This window comes from Marmota monax, unplaced genomic scaffold, assembly GCF_021218885.2.
Source record: "Marmota monax isolate L192 unplaced genomic scaffold, Marmota_monax_Labrador192_F-V1.1 WCK01_AAM20220418_F8-fsc00062, whole genome shotgun sequence".
NCBI lineage: Eukaryota > Metazoa > Chordata > Mammalia > Rodentia > Sciuridae > Marmota > Marmota monax.
Genome location: NW_026695221.1, coordinates 6,569,041 through 6,593,856, shown reverse-complemented (window position 1 = coordinate 6,593,856; position 24,816 = coordinate 6,569,041). Strand labels below are relative to the sequence as shown.

Genomic DNA, 24,816 nt, shown 5'->3' with positions numbered 1-24,816 from the left:
ACCACATATAAATAAATAAAATAAAGGTCCATTGACAACTAAAAATATTTTTAAAAAAATAATAAAGAGGGCTGGGGATGTGGCTCAAGCGGTAGCGTGCTCACCTGGCATGCGTGGGACGCTGGGTTCAATCCTCAGCACCACATAAAAATAAAATAAAGATGTGTCCACCAAAAACTAAAAAATAAATATTAAAAATAATAATAATAATAATAAAGAAATTAAGACATTCAGAAAAAAACAAGTTGGGACTGGGGTTGAGGCTAAGTGGTAGAGCACCTGCCTAGCATGAGTGAGGCCCTGGGTTGGATTCTCAGCATCACATATAAATAAAATAAAGGTCCACTGACAACTAAAAAATCTTAAAAAAAAAAAAAAAAAAAAAAAAAGGAAAACAAGTTAAGGGAGTTGATTAAAACACTAGACCTATCCTACAAGAAAACTGAGTCTCAAAGGTTGGGGTGAAAGGACATTAGAGAGTAAACAGAATCCCTATAAAGACATAAAAATATCTAATGAAGGTAAATACCTGGGCAAATACAAACACAAGTTTTATTAAAATTTTGGTATGGAACTCCACTTTCTGTTTTTTCCTGTGTTAGTCAGCTTTTCTTCAACAGGACCAAAATACTTGACAAGGACAACTTAAGAGGAGGAAAAGTTTATTTTGGGCTCACTATTGGCCAACTCCATGGCTCTGGACCCAAGGTGAGACAGAACACCAAGTCCAAGGATGTGGTAAAGGAAAGCTGTTCAGCTCATGGCAACAGGGAAGCAAAAAGAAAGCCCCGGAAGCCAGGGACAAAATATAATCGCCAAAGGCATGCCACGTGACTTACTTCCTCCAGTAACGCTCCTAAAAGCCCTACCTCTGAACCTTGTTACACTGGGGAACATATTTTCATGCTTTTCACAGACATTAAAGATCCAAACCACAACACTCAATGATTTAAAAGACATGTGCATAAAAGTAATTATAATTTTTGTTATTGGGTACATAACATATAAAGATATAACTTGTAACATCCATAACTGAAAGAATGAGACAGAACTGTGAAGAGTAGATCTTTTATATGTAACTGAAGTTGAGTCAGTATGAATTCAAGAGACTGTTAAAACTTCAGGGTGTTATATGTAGTCACTATGGTGACCACAAAGAACATATAAAAAAAAAAAAGGTACATGGAAGCAAACAAGAAGGGAAATCAAAACATGTCACTAAAAAATTCAAAGAAATATGAAAGAATATAGTAATGGAGACTATGAGATACAAAAACTATAAGACATACAGAAAACAGTAAAGAGAACTAAAGTAAATCCTTCTTTTAGAGTAATTACTACAAATGTGAATGGATTAATTTCTATAACAATACAGCAAAGAACAGAAAAAGGATTAAAAATAAACATTTCAACTGGACACTGTGTGCAAGAGTCACTTAAGATCCAAAGATATAAATACATTAAAAGTGAAAAGACGGAAAAATATATTCCATGTAAAGAAAAACCAAAGAGATCAAAGTGGTTATGCTAATATCAGATAAAACAGACTTTAACTCAGAAGATGTTATAATTCCAATTTATTTTTTCTTTTGTTGCCTTTGTTTTTGATGTTCCACCTAAGAAGTCATTGCTGAACCCAACATCATAAAGATCTGACTCTACATTTTCTTTTAAATTTTATAGTTTTAGTTCTTACATTTATGTTCTAGATACATTTTAATTTTTGCTCATGATGTAAAGTAAGACTCAAACTTCATTCTTCTGCATGTGTGAATACAATGTTTTCCCACTATCATTTGTTGAAATACTTTTCTTCTTCAGAAGGGTGCTGACAACCTCACTGAAATTCAATTGACTATATATGTGAGGCTTTGTTTTAGTGCTCTCTATTCACTTGTACTTCATCTTCATCTTCCCTAAATTAGAAGTCTCTTGGAAATGTTAAATTTTAAATGTATAATATGTACTACATATCCATACAATATAACATCATTCCATGATAAAAAAGTAATGAAGTACTGACACATACTGTAAGGTAGATAAACTCTGAAAACATTATGCTCAGTAAGAGAAGCCAGTCACAAAAGTACACACACTGTAAGATTTAATTTATAGGAAATTTCCAGAATACATAAATCCATAGAGACTGAAAGTAGATTAGTGGCTGCCTAGGCTGGAGAAAAAAAGGACAGAGCCAACAGAAGAATGAAGTATGACTGCTAATGGTACAGTTTTGTTTCTGAAGTGAGGAAATGCTCTAAAATTAAACTTTGGTGATGGTTATAAAACACTGAGTATACTAAAAGCCAGTGAACTGTATACTTTAAATAGATACATTTTATGGTATATGAATTAAACTCAATAAAGCTATTTTTAAAATAAATTCTTAAATGTAAAATAGCATTCCTATTACCAGTAAAATCTAATTTTAAAATGCAACTGAAAAAATATTCCATTTAAATTAGTGATAAAAAACATAAGATACCTAAAAAAAAAAAAACTAAATAAAAGGTATGCAGAATATCAAAGGAAATTACCAAACATTACTGAAAGATATGAAGGAAAATGTAACTAAATGCAGATGGATTTGAAAACTCAGTATGGTAAAAGCAGTAATTATCCCTCATCTATAAATTAATTATAAATTAAATGCAATTCCTATAAAATTTTCAAAAGCTTCCTCCCCCCAACAGAATTTCTGCATGTGAATCTAAAATTTATATGAAAAAGGAATATACCAATATTTTTACTTGACTAATATTTCATTTGGCCAAAAATAACCACAATCTTTTTTCTGAAATCAGAACTTAGGCATTAGCTGGGCATGTGGCGGAAGCTGGTAATCCCAGCGGCTCAGGAGGCTAAGAGGCAGGAGGATCTCAAGTCCAAAGCCAGCCTCAGCAGATAAGTAAGGCATTTAGCAACTCAGCAAGACCCTGTCTCTAAATAAAATACAAAACAGGGCTAGGGATGTGGGATGTGCCTCAGTGGTTGAGTGCCCCCGAGTTCAATCCCCAGTATCCCCCAACCCCCCAAAAAAGAACTTAGGCCCCCACCTTTTCAATCCATGGTATGCTTATGAATATTTGAACCAATATCATAGGAGAAAACATTACTGTGAAGAAACCAAGTTCTGGGGCTTCCAAAATTAGTCACTAAAAAGTTTAACAGCTCCCAGTTATTTACTTTTTTTTTTACACTGGGGATTGACTCCAGAGGCACTTTACCACTGAGCCACCTCCCTAGCCCTTTCCATTTTTATTTTGAGACAAGATCTTATTAAGTTACATAGGGCCTCTCACAAATTTGTGATCTTCCTGCCTCAGCCTCCCAAGTCACTGGGATTATAGGCAGGCACCACCATGCCTGGCTGGTTACTTAAGGCATTAAGCCTCAACATAAAAAGTCTATCCTGTCCTACTGGAGAGAGAGCTTGTGGAAGGACTTTGAAGGATGAAATGACATGTGGGAAAAAAGGACCACAGAGAGGACCAGTGAAGCACCATCTGCACAACTACAAACCCAGGAGATTATGATTACATGAGAGAACCCAAAAGAGATCAATGGCAAACTGCCCATCTGATCTGAGCCAACCCAAGAAATCATGAAATACAATGTGTTGACCCTATATACAAATCTTTATATTGATATGCTTTGTGCAGTACCTGAATCACATGTGACAAGAGTATAAATGATGAAAGACTGAGATACGCTTGCCTGTAGAAATTTATGCTATGAACTCAATGACTGAAGTAACAACTGTCACTTCCTTCAACTTAATATCTCAGTTCTTTTTCTATTAGGAATAGCAAACAGGACTTTTACAACCACATTCTTAATTCCTTCCAAATCTTATCTTTGGAGCTATGTTCCATGTATCGACTTTACTTTTCTATCGCAGTGGAAACCAATCATAACTAACATTTTAAAAACACAATTCTGTTCAGCAAGACTCCAAATGTGCTTAAAAGTCTTTCTCTACGTGGAAAATGAAAATCAGTAGAGCATAGTAAAAATACACCACCCCACCCACTAATCAACACAATTCAAAGGGACACAGGAAGTTTTTATTTTTCATTCATCTGTATTATAGTTCTATAATGACTGCAAATTTATTGTGTCATGCCTATTTCCTTTCATTTCAGTAGACATCTGGAGCCTGGGTGTCATTCTGTATTTTATGTTGACAGGGAGCCACCCATTTATGGGGACCAAAACTAAGGGGGTAGTGAAGGGGATCATGTTTACAAAGCACAACATTCCTCACCAAGTTATCACTCAAGCACAAAGACTCATCAGGGAAATACTGACCATGGACACCATAGAGAAGTTCATGGTAGAGGAAATCATTATGGATTTGTGGCTGAGTCAGTGTGAGTGTTATTCACCTTATCATTATAGTGATCAACTCCAAACACCTAGACCCCACAATAATGACAATCCTGTTTGACCTGGATTATGACCCATACTGGTCAAAGTTTGTATGTAGCAATGGCTACATACCTGATACTCTAGCACCAGATAAGCCAGGGGACAGGCTGCATGTTCCAGATGAAGCCTGTGTATCCTAAGGATCCTTCCAGTTTCCACAGGAGGGCCCTTATATACTTTCTGCCACATGATTTTGGGGGCCAAGTCCAGAAGACTGCCCCAGAACCTGTTCATCTTCTTCCCAGGGGTAAACCAGATGTTTAGGCCAAAGTCAATGAGTTTGATGTTGCTTCTACCATGATGCTCTCTAGTTTTCAGGTCTCAATACATGATGATCTTCCGGTGGCAGCAGCACACAACACATGTGATCTGCCTAAACAATCTCCAGTTCTCCTCCTCCTGCATGCCACCATGTGAGATGTGAAATAGCTGTTCTCCACCTGCATGCTGCATCATGACATAGATATTTTCAAGAGTTTCAATAATCTGTAACAGCTGGATCACATCTGGATGGCTCAGGGTCATCATTATATCTAGTTTGATGAGGATAAGGAAGTTCCCCGCTACCTTTGGCAGGACTTTCACCATACACCTCAGCCTCAGTGTGGAGATGACAGGCTAGTTTCACCAGGACAAACCCATCATCCCCAGTGGTCCTCAGGACCTCATAATGGTCCATGAAGGCCATCTCATCAGAGGAGCTAGGTCCCTGCAACACTACAGTAGTCTGACTACTCTTGCTACACATCCTAAGCAGGAACACCAACTATAGATGATAACTTTTAAAAAATAAATAAATAACCAAAACAATAAACCCAAAATAAAAACTAAAACAAGATTTTTTTTAAAAAAGAAAAAACCCGATATTCAAAGACCACAACCACCAACTGCCAACCATCAAACACCCTATCTGAGAGTCCAACAGGTCACCACCAAGAGCTTTCTATACTTAAAGACAAAAACCCAGCTGCAGCCACCCTAATATATATCATCCAGTGTTTGAAATTCCCTCAAAATGGCTCCTTCTGAGGTCAAAACAAGAAATAGCTCAGCTACACCTGGGAATAATACCCAGTGGTCATCTCCCTTGTAGAGCTCCTAGACCTTTTCAACTTTAAGAATAAGACAGAACTCCTAAAGCTTTTTGCTTCATTGGGTATGGAGACCGATATTTACTTGTTTAGAAATTTGAATTAAAATTTCAAGGGAATTTTCAAGTCTAAAAATCTACAATATTTGGCTTTGAAAGACCTCATCATATCTATATGCTCAAGTTATTCAGTTCCTTTCTCCAACTCCAAATAATTGATGTCAAAAGGATGGCAGCACATCACACACACTGTGATACTATAACAAAATTCTTTGTTCTGTAAGACACTGTAGAGCATGTATTAACACTTTGGGGGTTGAAAGAGAGGAAGGGTTCATCATAATTTCCCCATAAGGTCCTCATCAGATTTCTCATTAAAAACCCTGGTATGCAAAACACAGTAGGTTGATATATTCAAAGTGATAAAGGACAAAACATGGAAGCCAAGAATCCTAGTACCAGAAAAAGTATCCTTCCCATAGAGGGAAAAATGGAGGCATTCCCAGATGACTGGAGTCCCTTCAGTCTGCTGTAACGAAATACCTTAGACTGGATAATTCATTAACAGAAATTTACTTCTCCCAGTTCTGTAGACTGGCAAGTTCAAGGTGAAAGTACTGTGTGCTATATCCTAACATGACAGAACGGACAGAAGGATTGAATCTCATTCCCTCAAGCATACTTTGTTTTGTGTGGTGATTTTTTGTTTGTTTGTTTATATACTGGTAATTGAACCAAGAACTTCAAACATTTTAGACATTAAAAACATTCCACTACTGAGGTACATCCCCAGCCTTTTTATTTTGAGACAGGGTCTCACTAAGTTGCTCAGGCTGAGCTTGAATCTGTGATCCTCCTGCCTCAGTGTCCTGAGTAGACAGGCTTACAGACTGTTAAGGTTTGGATGTGAGCATTTTAATAAACTCAACGGTTAGTTTTCCTTCCAGAACTGAAACAGAATAGTGTTCCTCAACTGAGCACCAGATGAAGTGTCTGATCTGCTCATCTTTAAACACTAGAAACACCTTCAATTCAGTGTGGTACCCACAGTATCAAGAATACATAGAAAATGAGATTATCTGACACAATAGCAGAATCACATCTATCATCTTATTGATGCTCACACCAGAGCATATACTTGTCAGGAAACAGTGCTTCATGAATATCTTCACAATTCTGCATTTCAGGGTTCTCAGCAGTCACTGGCATATGGGTTAAAGGATGATTGAATAGCAACCTAAGGGAGTCTTCCACAGAGATATAAAGTCTTCAACCTCTCTCCCAAGCCATATGTTTATATTCTAAGGTATGGGTGAAAAGAGACCTTTATTTCTTTTCTCCAGAAACTATCTATACACATTCCAGAACAAACTTTCCTCTCTTCATCTTGGGAAAGAAGACTGGGCAGAAGGTTCAGCTATCCTAAATAAGCTCCAAAGTTTCATAATTGCAGAATTCTCTCTTGTGGTACAAAATTCTACCATACATACAGGTTATATGTTGGCCTCACCACATCACTCCATGGAGATCTGGGACCTAGATATCAACATGAGTTCCTCTATGAGTACATAAAAGGCCTGATCCCTGACCATTGTTTCTGTTGGGGAGAATCAAAATGGGGGCTGCATCTGTCTATAACTGCAGCAAGACAATTTGCTAGCTTATAATAGGGTAACAGTTCAGATTCTTCAGTTTCAGGCATAATAACACTATTTTTCAAGGCTATTCAGTTGAATTTCTATAAGTGATCTGCATGTGTAATTGTGACTCCACTGTAGGTAAATTTTTTCATAGTTCAACTACTTTTACACCCCTAACTCCTGAACTGAATCTCAAATGAAACACAGTTAAAAATCCAGACTTAGATGACAGCAATACTGATAATTTACAACCTGAACTTTTTATTACAAGTCCTTTCTGCAAATGACAAAGATTTCCCAGCAAGAGAAGGAGGATCACTACAGAATGTAAAGAAAAATTACAGCTGAAATTTTTTCTTTGGATTTTGAGGAAAAGTTTAATGAAATATTAGCATGGTTTTTGTTTCAAATAGCTGTACACGTAATACGTACTATTTAGATTTTTTAACTAATAATGTTAGTTATTAGTTAAAAAAATCTAAATAGCACATATTATCTTGCTGCAATTATCTTCTCCTCCTCTCCCACCCCAGGGTACTGGGGATTGAACCCAGGGGCTTTTTGCCACTGAATAAGAATAAATTTTTATTTTGGGAAGGGTCTTGCTAAATTGCCCAGGCTTGTCTTGAATTGGCAATCCTCCTGCCTCAACTTTCCATGTAGCTGGGATTACAGATGGGTGCCACCATACCCAGCAAACTAACAAATGAAGGGAAATAACCTTTTCATTCATTAACTTATTTTTATTTTTGGTGGAAAGTGTCACTGAGAGAAGACATCTCCACTGCTCAATCCTGACATTACCCTCAGGTTACCAGGTCAAGTGTGACTTTCCACAATGGACAGATGATGATTTGACTTTACTAAAGTACTACCTCAGAATTTCTTCATTTCTCTAAATATTTTTAAATGTATTAATAAATATGGTTTATTTTTTAGTTATACAACTTAATTCTCATAGTACTCTGTAACATAACTGGAATAGCTCTATTAATTCCTATATGAAAAATGAGAAAACTGAGGACCAGAGAGGTGTTACAGAAGTTACTTAAAATGACACAGGTTACAATGCAATATTATGTATACATCATAATTTTTAACTTTCAATTACATTTAAAGATGCAGGGTATTTCAAAACTAAGGTTTAGTCCTTCTTGTTAAAATAATAATTCTGTCCATTTATTTTGTAGCACTACAAAAACACATTTATAAGTGGCTCTAGGATCAGACTGCCCTGATACAAACACAGGGCCACCACACACCAGCTTCCACCTAGAGGAAGTTCTTAAACACTTTTTACCTCAATTTCTTTACCTGAAACTGTTGTTGGGACAATGTACAAAAACAGTATTTACTCTAATGCCTGGCTCACAGAAAGCATTCAGTAAGTACTGGCTTATAATTTGTTTTTTAATAATTCCAATTGCTTTATTTAAATATGATGCAGGTATTAAATTGATGCTTTTCATTTGACTTATTTCTATCAAAAGTAGAGTTATTACATTCTGATTAATTTAACTTAATGCTTTATATGAAATTGGATAAAAAGAAAGACGTTAATTGATGGCTTTAGATAACCAACCAGGGGATAAAGTAAATGTAAATAAAACATCTTCATTATACCATTCTACACACTAGATGGCAGTACAACATAAAACAGCAAGAAGAGATTAAGGCTGCAAAGATGAAGCCGAATAAACTGGCCATTTCTTTGTGTGTTTTGCTTTTTTCTCTGCTGCTATTGTTGTTTTCCCCTTTCTTACTGAAAAGCATTTTATAATATGTGAATAAATCTCTATTTTCTGGATAATAAAAACACTATACCAGGAAGAAGTTCAATAAAGAACAAATACAGCTGGGCTCAATGGTGCACACCTATAATCCCAGCAGTTCAGGAAGCTGAAGCAGGAGAATCACGAGATCCAGGGAAGCCCTAGCAACTTAGTGAGACCCTGTCTCAAAATTAAAAAAAAATTTTAAAGGCTAGAGATATGGCTCAGTGGTTAAGTGTCCCCTCTGTTTAACCCCTGATACCAAAAAAAAAAAAAAAGAAGAAGAAGAAAATAAACTTTTCTAATAATTTAAGATTTTGGAGGTTTTAACTTCTCTAAATAAAACACAATGCATTTATGCCTCAAAATCTGTAGGGCTTGGCTAAAGTACTATTTGGAGGAAAATATTCAAATTTAAATGTACATATTAAAAATTAGGAGCTTTAGATATAGCTCAGTGGAAGAGTATATACTGCTTACCAAGAATGAGCTCCTGGGTTCAATACCCATCATGCGCACATGCGCAAGTGTGCGCATACACACACACACACACACACACACACACACACACACTCTCAAAGAGCTAAAAACAGATGAACTATTAATAATACCTACAGCAAATAAGCACCTTAATAAAATACTGGACAAAGTTGGCTTATGAGAAGTCTAGTTTTTGAAAGGCTACTTTCAGTAGGAACATACATATTTATCATTCCCAATTTAAAGAAAAAGAACTAAGCTTTAAACTTTAAATTTCAGAAGCAAGAAAAATAGAAAATAATATGTTTAGTTATTAAAGGCATGAAAAATAAAGATAAAAAATTTAGGACAATCAATAAAACTACAAGCCAGTTCTCTGATAAGATTTAATTTTAAGAATATATTTTGCATAACTTATAACCCTTAAACCTGAAAAGCAACACTGAAGAGATGATCTTTTTTTTTTATAAAAATTAAAATTTCATTGAGATAAAGAACAAAATTTTAGTAACTAGAGTATGGTATTTTGTGCTTACATTGAAATTGTGATGTCAATTCATTTAAATTCACATATAAATGCAATGTTTAAATGAAAGTACCATCACAAATTTCTGTACTTCTCTCGGTCTTCCTCCTCTCTTTATTTAGAACTTGGAAAAAAAACTTACATGAGTATAAGTAAATAAGCTAAAAAAAAAGAAGAAGAAAAATTAAATTGTTTAAGGGTAGTGAGTTATTCCTATTAAGTTTGTTAAGCTCTATGTATCAAAACCATATAATGGGTTAGGGGCTGACAAATCAGTGGAACAGAACAGAGTACAAAATTATATGCATTTATATGTGATATTTAGTTCATAATAAATATAAATCTTCAAAAATTAGTCATGGAAAATAAGATTAGGATGAATAGCTACATTTTGACATAAGAAAGCTTGATGCTTGCTTCTTAACAAATTTGAAGAGATAATCTTAATATAAATAATAAAAATTGATCTAAGGAGACAAGACAGAGCCCAACTCAAATCATAAGCTGAAATGGTAAAGATTAATGTCCCAATTAAGAATCAGGCCCCAAAGGGTTTAACAGAAAAATTCTACTAAACCTCCAAAGAACAGGTAATTACAATTTTTACAGACTATTCCAGAATTTTTGTTTAAAGAAGGGAAGGGAAGGGAAGGGAAAAGAAAAAGAAGGAGGATGCAGTGAAAACTCTAAACTCAGGTTAGTGGACAAATACAGCGTATAGATCAGTATCACTACACAGATGCAACAATTAAAAAATCTTAGTCAAAAAAGAAATTTATTTCTAATGCACATATCACAGGAGAATGTGTTGAAGGGATGTAAAGATCTAACAACAGATTGTAACAATCTATTCTCCATAACAAGAGCAATTCTTTTATTTGTACTAATTTTCTCCCCCAAACAAGTTTAATTTTGTTCCAGCCCCAAACTAGGGGAAGAGCTTAAATCTTTAGAAATTCTCAAAACAAGAGCTGGGGATATAGTTCAGTTGGTAGTGTGCTTGCCTTGCATGTACAAGGTCCTGAGTTCAATCCCCAGCACCAAAAAAAAAAAAAAAATTAAATTAAATTAAAAAATCTCAAAACAAAAGCCATTAAAAAGTTAAGCACCCTTCCCCTTAGCTGAACTGATATATACATATTAAACTCACAACAGAGACAAAAACAGGAACCTTAGGGACTCTGTCCTTGAAGGAAGTATTGGTGCAAGAACAAAGTCTCCCTGCAAAACCTGTCAATGGTGCTTCACCAACTTCGGACTGACACAGGAGATGAACATTCTAACCGTATCATGAACAGTGTTCGACAAGCTAAGTTAGCTGTGCAGAGTTGATGTACTTGATGGCCGCTCCTGGTATATTCTGAGGAATGTGTACTAATTTTTAGAGTTAACTTATTCATGCTCCATGGAAATTGAGGAACAACTGTCTCCTCCCTATGCTATTATATTCTTTTTCCTCTTCACCATGTCACAACCTCAGAGATCACAATTCATCACAATCTCAGCTAGAAGAAACAGAAGCTGTTACCTAGTATTCCTGTCTAGTCTAGAACTGCAGTGCATTTTCAGAGGGAAGATAAGGAAACAAGATCAAGACTGACCATCTCCCCAGTGGTCAAAATGGCATAATGAGAATATACTACCTACCATCACCATTTCCCCTCAGCATAATAACACCACCTCACACCACATTTTAACACAGAAGGTCCTGAAGTGAGATTTTCAACAGGATAGTCAGATGATTTGCCTGAGTTCACTACTAGAGAGTAGGTGAAATAGGATTTGAACACATTTGTTGTGCTGCCAGTCTCCCCCAAAAAATACACAGGCTTGAGAATCATTATCAGGTATTAAGTTTTTTAAAAAAAAAAAGACAGGCTTTTGGGTACTTTAGAGACTGACTGCTTGTTTTCAAATCACAGCTCTTCTATTATTATCTGTGTGACCCTTCCTGGTTCCCTTCATCACTCAAATATCCATCTTTCTAAAATGAGGGGTTAGAGACCCTGAGATCTTTATAAGGCACAATCATGCTTTGCTTTTTTCAAATGGATGATCTGTTGACCAACACATATTAGCCAATCCAGCTTCCTCAATGAATACAAAAATGATAATCTTTGTTATATATTAAATGTGGATATACATGTATATATGTTTCAAGCCTTTAGTCTGTTGGTTTATTTAGTCCTGAAGAGAGAAAAAAAATGCAAAAATAATGATAACTTAAACAAAAAAATGAGCAAAGGATGTAACAAGCCACTAACAAAAAGAGTAAGACAAATGGTCTATAAACATAAAATGATGTTTCACTCATAACTAAAGATATATAAATTACAATAAGATGTCATATTTCACATATTATATGGACAAAAATAAGATGAACAACACCTATTACTGAAAAGAATGTAAAGAAAGATACTATCTCACTGAACTGCATACAATAGTCTTCCTCTCTTGTCTGAGGTTTTACTTTCCACAGTTTCATTTCAAATTTACCCATGGTCTACTAAGTTCCAAAAATATTAACTGGAAAATTCCAGATATCAACAATTCTTTAGTTTTAAACTGCATGACATTCTGAATAATGCAATGAAATCTCACGCTATCCTGCCCACCCATGATGTGAATCATTCCTTTGTGTAGCATATTCACACTATATAGGGTACCCACCCATTAGTCACTTAGTAGCTGTCAGTTATCAGATCAACTGTCATGATATGGCATTGCCTGTGTTTTAGTAATTCTTATTTTTCCCTTATAATGGCCACAAAGCACAAGAGTAGTGGTGCTGGTAATTTTATTACAGCATATTGCTGTAATTGTGTTTTATTTTTATTTTAAATATTCTACTATTAGTTGTTATTAATCTCTTACTGTGCCTAAATTCTACATTAAACCTTATCATAGGCACACATGTTTTACCAGAGATTAAGAATCAACTGTGGAGTGCTAGGATTTGTTTCTCAGCCCTTGAATGCAAATGTCCAAGATTTAACATTACCCTGGTACAGAAGTACATGTGGCAGTCAGAAACAATATTTAGGGCAAGTTTATTATCAGGAGAGGGAAAGGCAAAAGAAAATGAGATTCACCCTGAAGGAGGATGAGGTGATCAGCTAGGGGCCAAAATGCATCAAAATGTTTAAGCTTTCTGCTTTTGTCAATATAGGGGGATGGGAACTTTCAGCAGTAAGGTGTTTTAGTAATCTTTACAATTCTTTGTATAGCTGCTGCCTGTTTGGGGGAAGTCATATGACTATACAGTGTTAAAATTGAGGGTATGAACCTGCATACTTGGGTCATTTTGCCTTTCCTTGCCTACTTGCCACCAGTGGGTAGTCAAATAATGGTCAACTGAACATAAGAGAATCTTGTGGGTATATGCATGACTTTGGGAACATGCTTTGTGCTCATAAATCTACAAGACCATGTTAGACTTCTTTCTGGAATGTGGAAGAAGACTGGTACTTCTGGGTCAATTCCCAGTTAGGGACTGTTTTTACAGTTTCTTCCCCTATATGCTCCCCACCTTCTCTCATTCTTGCTCATCTCTAGATGACTACTTAAACAAATATATAGGAAAAAAAAACAGTATATACAGAGTTCTGTACTTTCCATACATCCACTGGGAGTCTTAGAACATATTCCCAGTGGATAACAGGAACTACTGGATTAATGGTAATAGTAAATAAAAACCTTAACAACAAATATCAACATTTTAAATGTACATACTCTCCAACCCAGAAACTCTCTTACAGGATTTTATTTAATAGATACAGTCATATCAATAAAACCTGGGATATTTAGCAACAGGCAACTGATTAAATTAGTACAATAAAAAATGAAATACCAGGTACTATGAAAAAAGAGGTAATTCCAAATTACTGAAATGACCAAATATACACAAGATATAATTTCAGCAAGTTTTAGGGCTTGTATACAGAATTTCAGCCATATTTTTTGAAGGATATAGCTAAATACATAGTATTACTAGAGCTATATCTATAGATTATGCTATATATTTTGGAAATATATCATCCCACAATTAGTGTTTTATAGTAAATACTCCTAATACAAGAAACATATATTCTTATTATACAAGAGCAAATTTTAAATGATGAAATGATAAAAGAACATTTTTAAAGCCAATTGTGTCTATTTTTAAATATGAATTTATTCATCCATTCATCTCATTCATTCAACAAATATTTACTGAATGACTTTTAAGTGTGGCACTGTCCTAGATGGAGGAGGAGAGAGAATAAATAATAAAATATTTAACAAGCTAAATGGTGTAAGAAAGGCATGGGAGGAAATGAAGAGTCCTGTGATGAAGTTCTTTAGTAGGAAAGGTACCTCTAAAAAGATAGCACTGGAACAAATATTTTTAAAACAGAAGCAGCAAGACATGTGGCTAAAAAGGGGGGAGCTTTCCAAGCAAAGAAAATAAAGTACAAAATACCTAAAGAGAGGGTATACACATGGAGGAATTGCAAAGAGGCCAGGGAGTTGGAGGTTCTGCCTGAGGGGTGAGGAAGAGATAAAGTGGGAAAGGTAAGGCTCTTACAAATCCTGGTTGGAATTTTTAAGAAATTTGGCTTTTATTTTGAGTAAAATGAAAAATAACTTTTTGAAAAAGTGACACAGTCTGACTTTCTTTTGAAAAGAATCATTCTTGGTGCTATACCAACTATAGAACGCTATTGAAACAATCCTTCCAAAATGAAAATACCTTGTTCTAAAATGAGAGTAGAAAGGAGTTAGGTAGCCGTGATCAGACCCTGAATATACCTTAAAGACAGGGACAAAAAATTTGCTGAGGGCTTGGATTTGAGGACTGATGTGTTAGTCAGCTTTTCATCACTATGACTGAGATGATACCTGACAAAAATAGCTTACAGGAGAAAAGATTTATTTTGGCTCATAGTTTCAGAGGATTTGGTCCCTATATGACTGGCTGGCTCCATGGGAGAAACATCACAGCAGAAGGGCATGACAGAGAGAAGCTGCTTATTAGCACAAGGCAGCCAGAAAGCAGAGAGAAAGAGAAAGAGGAAAGGAGAAGATAAACCTTTCCAGGGCATGCCCCCATGACCTACTTCCTCTGTCCCACTTTCCAGTAGTCTATTCAGCTATCATTGATTAACCTGCTGATGAAGTCAGAGCCTGACAGGATCAGGGCCTTATGATCTAAACATTGTTTAAAGCCCCACCTCTGAAATTCACTGCACTGGAGAGCATGTTTTCAACAAATTAACTTTTGGGGCACATTTCAGATTTAAATCATAATGAATGACCAAAAAAAAAAAATGCTCAAGATATCTTTAAGTTCCTTGGCTAGCCTCATGAGCTGAAAGGATAGGGTTGCAATGTAAAAAGAAGGAGGACAACAGGAGGAGCAGATCTGGGAGGACACTGTTCCAGGCATGCTAAGTTTGCGATGTTTATTAGGCAACCAAGGAAAGATGCAAGGATGCAGGCTGGATATACAAGATAAGAATTCAAAGAGGAGGTCAAGAAAATGCTCTTTGTATGTTGCATAGCAATGACAGTACTGACCCCAAATACTTACTATCTGATTTTTTAAAATAAGCAATGCTAGCTTTTAGTCTAAATAAAATTGTTGATTGGAATTTCTAAAATTTAGGATTAAGAATTTTTTTTTACTTTATAACTAAAACCCTTAATTTTAAAGATTATTTTGTCTATATTTTTATATTTAATAGCTATTGGCATTTCTGTCATACTACAGCATGATGGCCAACTGCAATGGAAAATTTTTATGATCTGAGAAAAAGAAAGAACTATGAATATGAAGAAATCTGTAAGTCTAGGAGAAATTCCTAAGATAAAGAGTTAAAACCAAGACAAAGTTTATGAATGAAAAATGTCCCAGGGCTGGGGATTTAGCTCAGCGGAAGAGTGATTGTCTATAATTCATAAAGACCTGAGTTGAATCCTCAGCACAGAGGGGAAAAAAAAATGTCCCAGAATTAGGACATATAGGACATGTTTTCTTACATGTTTTCTCCTCAGAATGTTATTTCCAATCTTGTATGGAAAATAAGTGGGTGAAAAATGATTCATTTCCACAAATAAGTTTGGAATCAAACATGCTAGGGTTTATCTATAGTACTTCTATGAACTGTTACATGAACCTTATTTTAACTACTTGTACTAGATAAAATATAGAATTGTTTGGAGAGTAGTATTACTGTTTTTGCTTTTTCTGAAATGGCATCCAATCAGGCCATAAAATATAAAATCATATGTTAGCTAAAACAAAAACTGCAACCAAAATAAAGAAATATAAACATGTAAATCAAGCCAGGTTGTTCTTACAATTCTTTTACTAAACAATTCAGTTCATAGAAACTAGTGGTTTCTTCTTGATGGAATCTGACATAGGCTAAACCCACCCAGAAGCAGAAGGCAACAGAATTGGAATATGTGGTATGGAGAGGCCAAACTCCAAATACAGAGCAGATGGCAGGGCAAAACTGGCTGAAGAGTGGATTTCTCAGGAGATTTGTGCCAGGGTATGGCCAAGACAGAAGATTCTGAAGTGAAGTGGCAAGGAGCAGCTGGGCTAGTTTCCTGTGAACTACTACTCCCATACTCCAGAAGCCTCCTATTCAGTCAACACAATCCTGAAATATCTCACTCACATGTCTCATTTTGGAGGGTCACAAACTGAGTTTGTGTCAGATCTTTCATGTCTTTTGCCCAAGAAACTGTAGTAATGTTTTAAAAGTAGAAGTGAGTACAAAGGGAAAGGTGAAAAATGATTACAGATCTGTTCACTGGTAGCATACCTGATGTACTCCCCCATAAGATTAAGAGGACTGAGCCATAATAATAAGCATTTACTACAGTCTCAGAAGACAGCCAAACCCCATTCCGAATGTCTATTTGCTTCCCACAATTTCAACATAATAAACACAATAATCCAGATCCTTTAATCATAGAACAATGAAAGTTTTAGAAATACATTGTATAGTACAACCTCATTCATCAGAAAAAAAAAAAAAAAGTAAATGAAACACAGAAAGGCTAAGTTGTTTGCCCAAGGTCACAAATTTCCTAAGAAGCACAATGATGTTCCCTAGAACTCCTTGCTATGTTTATTGCTTCCAAAAGAGCTCATTCAACCTTGTAAAGATAAAAAAAAACACAAGCAAAGCAAATTTACTAGGAAATAAATTACATAAATTGTGAGCTGTATAAACTAAAACACTCAAATATTTAAGTCACAAAAATGAAAAATATATTCATAAGCATTTTCTTAATTAGCCCGAACTTAACACATTTATCATTATAACAAGCATCTCAAGAATATACACATTTAAAAAACTACCTTTTTTGAGTAGTAAATTATAAATCTCTAATGCCTTTTTAAACTGTCAGTTTATCTGAAATAGTCCTGCATTTCATAAATCCTGTAAAACAAAATCCATCTAATTTGTTAATGAAATAAAATCACAAAAAATAGCATATTGTAATTACTTGTAAGTTTCCATTTGGAAAAAGGGTGGAATTAGGGAAACTGGCAGAAGGTGAAAACAAACCTTTCTGTAATGTGTAGAAATCATGGTTTTTTCCTATTAGCGTATTTTGAAAAACAAAAATAAGACAAAGAATGACTTTTGTTCCCCTAAGCAAATATAATTTTTAAAGTAACCACAATTTGCCTAGTTTTTAAATTTTCTCATAATTTTTCACATTAAGATATCAATGACTTATAATAAGCAAAGTATTTAGCTTGATGGATGCCAATGATTTAGATTCTATAATTACATGTAAATATAAAGGTTAAGAAAAGATGAGGCACTTTTGAAAATGAAGAATCAATGAATATACTTTAATTTGCGCAATATCAAAACTTAGAGAAAAGATAATATTAGCAAAATTATACCATTTCAGAATGGAAAATTACTACATAAACCTATGAGCATATGGACATGCTACAAGATTAAACAAAGAAAAAAACAAGGAAGAAAGGATTGATTTTCCTTAACTGATACATGTTATTGTGACAGTTCATATTCTGTGTCAACTTGACATCAAGAATTAGTCAACAGAAGAGAATCAATAAGACATCATTAGAAAAACTATTTCAAAGTATCACCTATGTCAGTTATCCTAATTCACAATGTAAGAAATATTTCAAATATACCTGTATGCTGCCAAATTCAACATTCTCATAATGGAAATGTGCACATTCAGCCATCTTCGGAAAGTGACCCTTAGTGAAGGGTAACCTGAAGTACATGAAAATAAATATGAAATAAGATAGTGGGAGAGTCAAAATTACCAAGTCTCGGGAATACACAATAGGTTAAAGATTTCATGCAAGCAAAAATAATAAGCACATGCATATGAGCCATATGTATCCATACAAATCTTCTCAGAGAGACATCAATCAAAAAATATTACACTTAGCACACAGATCTAAACCAAAAATGAAAAATTAAAAATAAATCACTATCCTCTCCTAATCTTGATCCAAGTCAGTGACTACAGAAAAACTACTTTAGGTGAATATTATGAAAACTAACTGTGAGCTGTCAGCTTCTAACCAGAAGCAGCATTCACAACATCAAGTACAAAACTGGATTTTACCTGTGAATGTTGTCACAGCCCATCAGTCCTGGAGTAGTAGACCTGAATGCAGAATGAACATTTTTATCCTGATCTTTCCTCTACTTATACATGAAGCATAGCTAGCTACCTAACCTTCCTTTACCAAGTAAAAAGTAGTTTCTCTCTTTAAAGATGCATGGGAAAGATTCAGGTATTTCACTGAACAGCCAACTAGTGGCATCTATCAGGCAAACCTGACATCTAGTGATCTAATAACTCGAACAGAGCTGATTTTTCTAAATGAATGACCACATAAATTAAAGGTACCAAAAAGGGCATGCCTGGATTGTTCCTATTAAACAAATTCAACCTAACAGACAATGACATTTCAAGATTAAACATACAATATATTTTTAGAAAAGCAGATAATCTGCAAGCCTATTTCCATTAATTGTTGAGTCACAATTTAAGGCTTAACAGTATAATTTAACACATGCAAAGTAAGAGCTTATTTATAAGAATCTAAAAAAAAAGCTTTAACAGAATTACAGAACTGACTTCCATTTATAGGAATGCATTTAGAACCCACTCCAAAGTTATACTTACTTTTTCACATGTTTAACTTTCATACTCGCTGTATTGCCACATGTCTTAAGAGTAAGATCTCCAGGAATCTCTGGAACATCTGCTCCTCGTGCCTTCAAAAAATAAAGACAAACAACTTATGAGGATTCCTTTAGTATTGATACTTTTTAAAAAATGGATTGTAGTTAATTTTAGTGGCTCTGCTCACTTTATCTTTATAGAAATATACTGTGGCTTCATAATCTCTTCTTAAAATTACAATTTTCCTCGGTTTTAATTACTAGCAATTAGAGAAATACAAATCAAAATCACTCTAGTATTTCATCTCACTCCAGTCAGAATGGCAGCTATTATGCATACAAACAACAATAAGTGTTAGCAAGGATGTGTGGGAAAAGGTACACTCATACACTGCTGGTGGGACTGGAAGTTGGTGCAGCCAATATGGAAAGCTGTACAGAGATTTCTTGGAAAATTGGGAATGGAACCACCATTTGACCCAGCTATCCCTCTCCTTGGTCTATACCCAAAGGACTTAAAAACAGCATACTACAGGGACACAGCCACATCAATGTTTATAGCAGCACAATTCACAATAGCTCAACTGTGGAACCAACCTATATGCCCTTCAATAGATGAATGGATTAAAAAATGTGGCATACATACACAATGGATTATTATTCAGCAATAAAAGAGAATAAAATCATGGCATTTGAAGGTAAACTGATGGAGTTAGAGAAGAAAACACTAAGTGAAGTTAGCTAATCCCCAAAAAACAAATGCCGAATGTTTCTTTGATATAAGGAGGCTGATTCATAGTTGGATAAGGAGTGAGAGCATGGGAGGAACAGATGACCTCTGGATAGGGCAGAGGGGATGGAGGGGAAGGGAGGTGGCATGGGGTTATTAATGATGGTGGAATGTGATGATCATTATTACCCAAAGTACAGCTATTAAGACATGAATTGGTGTGAATAACTGTGTAAACAACCAGAGATATGAAAAATTGTGCTCTCTATGTGTAATGAGAATTATAATGTATTCTGCTATCATATATAAACAAAAAAATTTTCTTTAAAAGGTGTGTGTGTGTGTGTGTGTGTGTGTGTAATAAAGACACACAGATGGAGACCTGAGAGAGAGAGAGAGAGAGAGAGTGTGTGTGTGTGTGTGTGTGTGTAATAAAGACACACAGATGGAGACCTGGTGCATACCAGGCAAGCATTGTACCACTGAGTTACATCCCAAACCCAAAAACAATTTTTGGGAAAAAATAAATAACCAAACTAGTTTGAATAAGCATTTTTTCAAAAAAAGAAAACTTTTCAAAGATATGAGGTAGCAATTATGAACTTATATAAATTAACCCTTGCTTTCACAATAGAGTACACCTAATTTTTGTTTTTAAGGGGTTTTTTTCCTTAGCAAACTTATCTATTTAAGACTTAATAGTTCATGATTTAATCCTTCTTAGAAGTCTTTTATTCTCTTAAAGGTCTTCCAATGAAAAAGAATATGTACTATATTGTTTAGAGATGAAATAAAATTCTATCTCACATTTTCCATGTAGATTACACTGGACCTTTTTATAAATATAAGATAGGATCTTGTATTATCTTTCCTTTGTCTAAGAACGTATTTTTAAATACCCTTAGGTATTATTATTTCATCAGTACTCACCATCATTCATTGATTATTCTCCACCATGCAAAAATATTTTAAAAGACTAAAATAAAAAATATTTAAAAGAAAAAGGAAAATCGAGGAATCACCTAGAAGAGATTGGCAAACTTTCTCTTGAAGGCAGCTGACAAATATTTTAGGCTGTGGGCCACACTATACCTACCATTCTTCAACTCTGCTATAGTGGCACAAAAGCAACCACACGAAAATGACCAAACATGGCCACACTCCAATACAGCATGGTAGGTAGCAAATGAGATTTGCTGACCTCTGACCTACAAGGCTAATCCCATAGTGAAATAATTCATCACCCAGCTTTTATATTATGTTGCCCAATACGTTGTATCTTTCAAGGAAGTATTTTTTAAAGCTAGGACAGAACCTTTGTAGTCTGCATTTTATCTTTAATTTTTTATCACCCAAACCATGCATGTGGTATTTTTTTATCAAGGGGTCGAAACCTGGCCAGTCACTGAGTCCTGGCACTCTCGGCCTCTTGCTCTGCATTGGCCATTAGCCACTTCGGGGCCCTGAGATTCTAATTTCATTGATTATACTAACTAATTCCATAGTTTTTATTTTCTACCCACAATAGAAAAGAGAAGAAAACTGACAAAAAAAAAAAAAAAGATTTCACAATGATCAGAAACATCAAAAGTGCCAAAACAGCACTGTAGATTACCAGTGTTGTTTAAAGTGACATGACATTTCTGACTAATGATAATAACCTAAAAGAAAATAATGAGTTAAGAATTAATAAGTATAAATGTATTTCTAAAGAAAAAATAAATATGGTATTTTCTCCAGTTAGTCAACTGAAAGGACTTTTTCATGTAATATTATGAAACAAAAACTTGGATCACCTTTTTGGTTTTTTGTTTGTTTGTTTTAAAAAAATATCATGCAGTACCATTTCATCATTTGTGAATGTTTGCATACCAAAATTTATTTGACATAAGAGGTTTGCTATGCTTAAATTACTATTAAAATTTCTAATGAGTTGATTTTTTATTACTTATGCTATAAGTTTCTCATGAAATTCAACTTTTATGAAAGAATAAAAAAGGCCCCACTGGACTGGGTTGGTAAACAGTGATGACTCTATTTGGTAGACTAAAAATTAAAACATTAACTTTTTTTTTTTTTGAGAGAGAGAGAGAATTTTTTAATATTTATTTTTTAGGCTGTTCGCCGCTGCATCTTCGGGCAGAGCCTGCTCTGGGGTCGTTCTGCATCCCCCTGCGAGGGGACCCATGCTCCGGAGGAGGGGGCCGGAGAGCCGCGGCTACAGCCGCTTGGGCCCCGGGGGCCGGGCGCCGGGCAGAGGAGCGGCGGAGGCCGCAGCGGCGCCACTACGGTCGCAGACGAGTGTGGCGACCCTGAGCGTGGCCCAGAGGCGGCGGCGACGGCGGCAGGGTTTCATTTTTAGAAATCTGGACTGGAAACAGAAGCAGCAGTTTGTATAATCCCGAGAACTTCCTTATGCCAGGAAGCTGTAAGGGTAACATGAATATCATTGAGGAGATCCAACATGGTGGCGGGCGTGGAGAGATCAAGTCTCTGACCTCTTCAGCTGCGCGGGCATAGGGAGCCGTAAATTGTTTAAATGCTGTTTGCTCAGGATCACTAGGCAATGCTGAGCTGACGTGGACCTGGGGCGAACAGTATGGGCCCCTCAGAACACACACACTGAGCCCGGATCGGCTACATTCAAGCTCCGGTTCGCCTGCTTCTCGTGACTCAGCACTAAGGATCCCGCTGAAATAACTGGTCGGCCCTTCTGAACTTACAGAGGTAAAAGCCAACCGAGCCTTCATAGGCAGTGGCCACAGGATTGAAACAGGGATTGGGAGAAACAGTCAGGACCCACCCGTTGCATTGGTCACCCGGCAAAGGGAACGAACGGTCACCATTTGCATGGGATACCACCTTGGCAGAGAACTGACATTACGGGCGGAGGAGATAACTTCATTGAAACCAGCGCGACAGGTGTGTAATCCCCTAGCCATCTCTCTCCACACAGCGGGGAAACCTTAAGGGCCCCTCCCAGCTCTCCCGTTAGGGCCCCTCCCAACTCTCCTGTGAGCGCGATAGCCAGACCGAGGGAATCAGGAGTGGCGTGGGACTCGCGGCGCGGAACTCCCAGCTACCACTCCCACCAGTGCTGACAACTGAGGTCTCTTGCACCAGCTACCAGGAGCGTGGCTACCGGAGGACAAGCAAATTCGCTGGGGGTTCTCAGCCCCAACCTCTACAAACTTAGGGTCTGAGGGAGGCAAACAGGGAGAGTGTGCCCAGGCGTTCATGAAAACAGGGCTCCCAGGAGCAGCAGACCTGGCATGTAGCCAGTATTGTGGTGAGCGTCACAGGTGAGCGGGGCCTGGCTTGAGGAAACAAAACAGAAGGCCCTAGACACTCAGGATTGGAGATCCGCCCAGTCTGGGAGGAAGAGCTGCTGCACAGTGATTGGTTCCCACCTTTTGAGAGGAGAAGCTTGGCCCAGTGGGCACAGCTCCACCTACTGGAAGAGAAGTTAATCGAACTCTATGACTGCATTTATTATTATTATTTTTTTTCTTTTTCTTTCATTTTCATTTTTTTGTTGTTGTTGTTCTTTAACTTTTTTTAATGTTTTTAATTTTTTTAATGTTTTTTATTTTATTATTATTTTTTAATTTTCATTTTCATTTTTTTATTATCATTACTATTTTTGTAAAAATTTTTTTTCTTTCTTTCTTTCTTTTCTATTTTTTTGTTTCTTTTGTCTTTTCATTTCTTTTCAATTTTCTTACTCCCCCTTCCTTGAATTCTACCTGCCTACTCTCATTCTCTTTAGTGACTTCTTCCCATCCCTTCTAATATCTTTCCTCACAAGCATCAAATAAATTTATAAGAGTAAACAGTAACTCAGCAAACAGAACAAGAAGTAACATGAGCAGCATAAAAAAGCAAGGAAGAAAAGGAGTACAAACAATGAAGGACAGCCTAAATATTCAGGAGGACCTAGAGTCAGCAGGAAAATGGTCATATAAAGAACTCAAGAAATACCTTAGACAGATGGAATGGAACCTTAAAGAGGATACGAGACAGGAAATACAAACAGTGAAAGAACACATTGAAAATGAATTACATAAACAGATAAAAGAAGAAGTTAAGCATCTTTATCAGGAGAAAGAGATTATAAAAAAAATCAAACAATAATTCTAGAAATGAAGGAAACGATAAACCAAATTAAAAACTCAATTGAGAGTATCACTAACAGAGTGGAGCAAGTAGAAGCCAGAACGTCAGATAATGAAGACAAAATATATCATCTTGAAAAGAGCCTAGCCAACTCAGAAAGGCTGATAAAAAATCACGAGAAAAACATCCAAGAGATATGGGATAACATAAAAAAACCAAACCTACGAGTCATTAGGATAGAGGAAGGTACAGAGATTCAAAACAAGGGAATGAGTAACCTGCTGAATGAAATAATTACAGAAAACTTTCCAGAAATAAAAAAGGAAACGGATATACAAATTGTAGATGCATACAGGACACCGAGCACACAAAATCACAGTAGACCAACGCCAAGACACATTGTTATGAAGATATCCAATATACAGAAGAAAGAGAAAATATTAAAAGCTACAAGAGAAAGGAGGCAGATTACATTCAGGGGTAAACCAATAAGGTTAACAACGGATTTTTCATCACAGACACTGAAAGCGAGAAGATCCTGGAACAATGTATTTCAAACACTGAAAGACAATGGATGCCAACCAAGAATTTTGTATCCAGCAAAATTAAGCTTCAGGTATGACAACGAAACAAAAATCTTTCATGATAAACAAAAGCTAAAAGAATTTGCAGCCAGAAAACCAGCATTGCAAAGCATATTGAGCAAAACACTACACGAGGAAGAAATGAAAAACAATAACCAAAAACATCACTGGGAAGTGCCTCTGTAAAGACAGAGGGTGGGGGGAGAGCTAATCATGGAGAAACAAACTAAATTAAAAAAAAAGAAGAAGACAAATAATC

General features: G+C 35.9%; 1 protein-coding gene across 10 annotated transcripts in view; it reads right to left on the bottom strand.

Moving 5' to 3' along the window:
• The window catches only part of Arhgap32 (Rho GTPase activating protein 32), a 307,145-nt gene that overhangs the window by 110,617 nt on the left and 171,712 nt on the right, over positions 1-24,816 (bottom strand). For 9 of the 10 annotated variants that reach the window (XM_058575244.1, XM_046432648.2, XM_046432646.2 and 6 more), the window contains 3 exons: positions 19,129-19,220; positions 18,562-18,603; positions 18,116-18,200 (listed from right to left, as the gene is read on the bottom strand). In XM_058575244.1, the coding sequence (XP_058431227.1) occupies positions 18,116-18,200; positions 18,562-18,603; positions 19,129-19,220 (219 nt within the window). The remainder of the gene's footprint in view (positions 1-18,115; positions 18,201-18,561; positions 18,604-19,128; positions 19,221-24,816) is intronic. The other variant, XM_058575240.1, reaches the window with a different exon arrangement.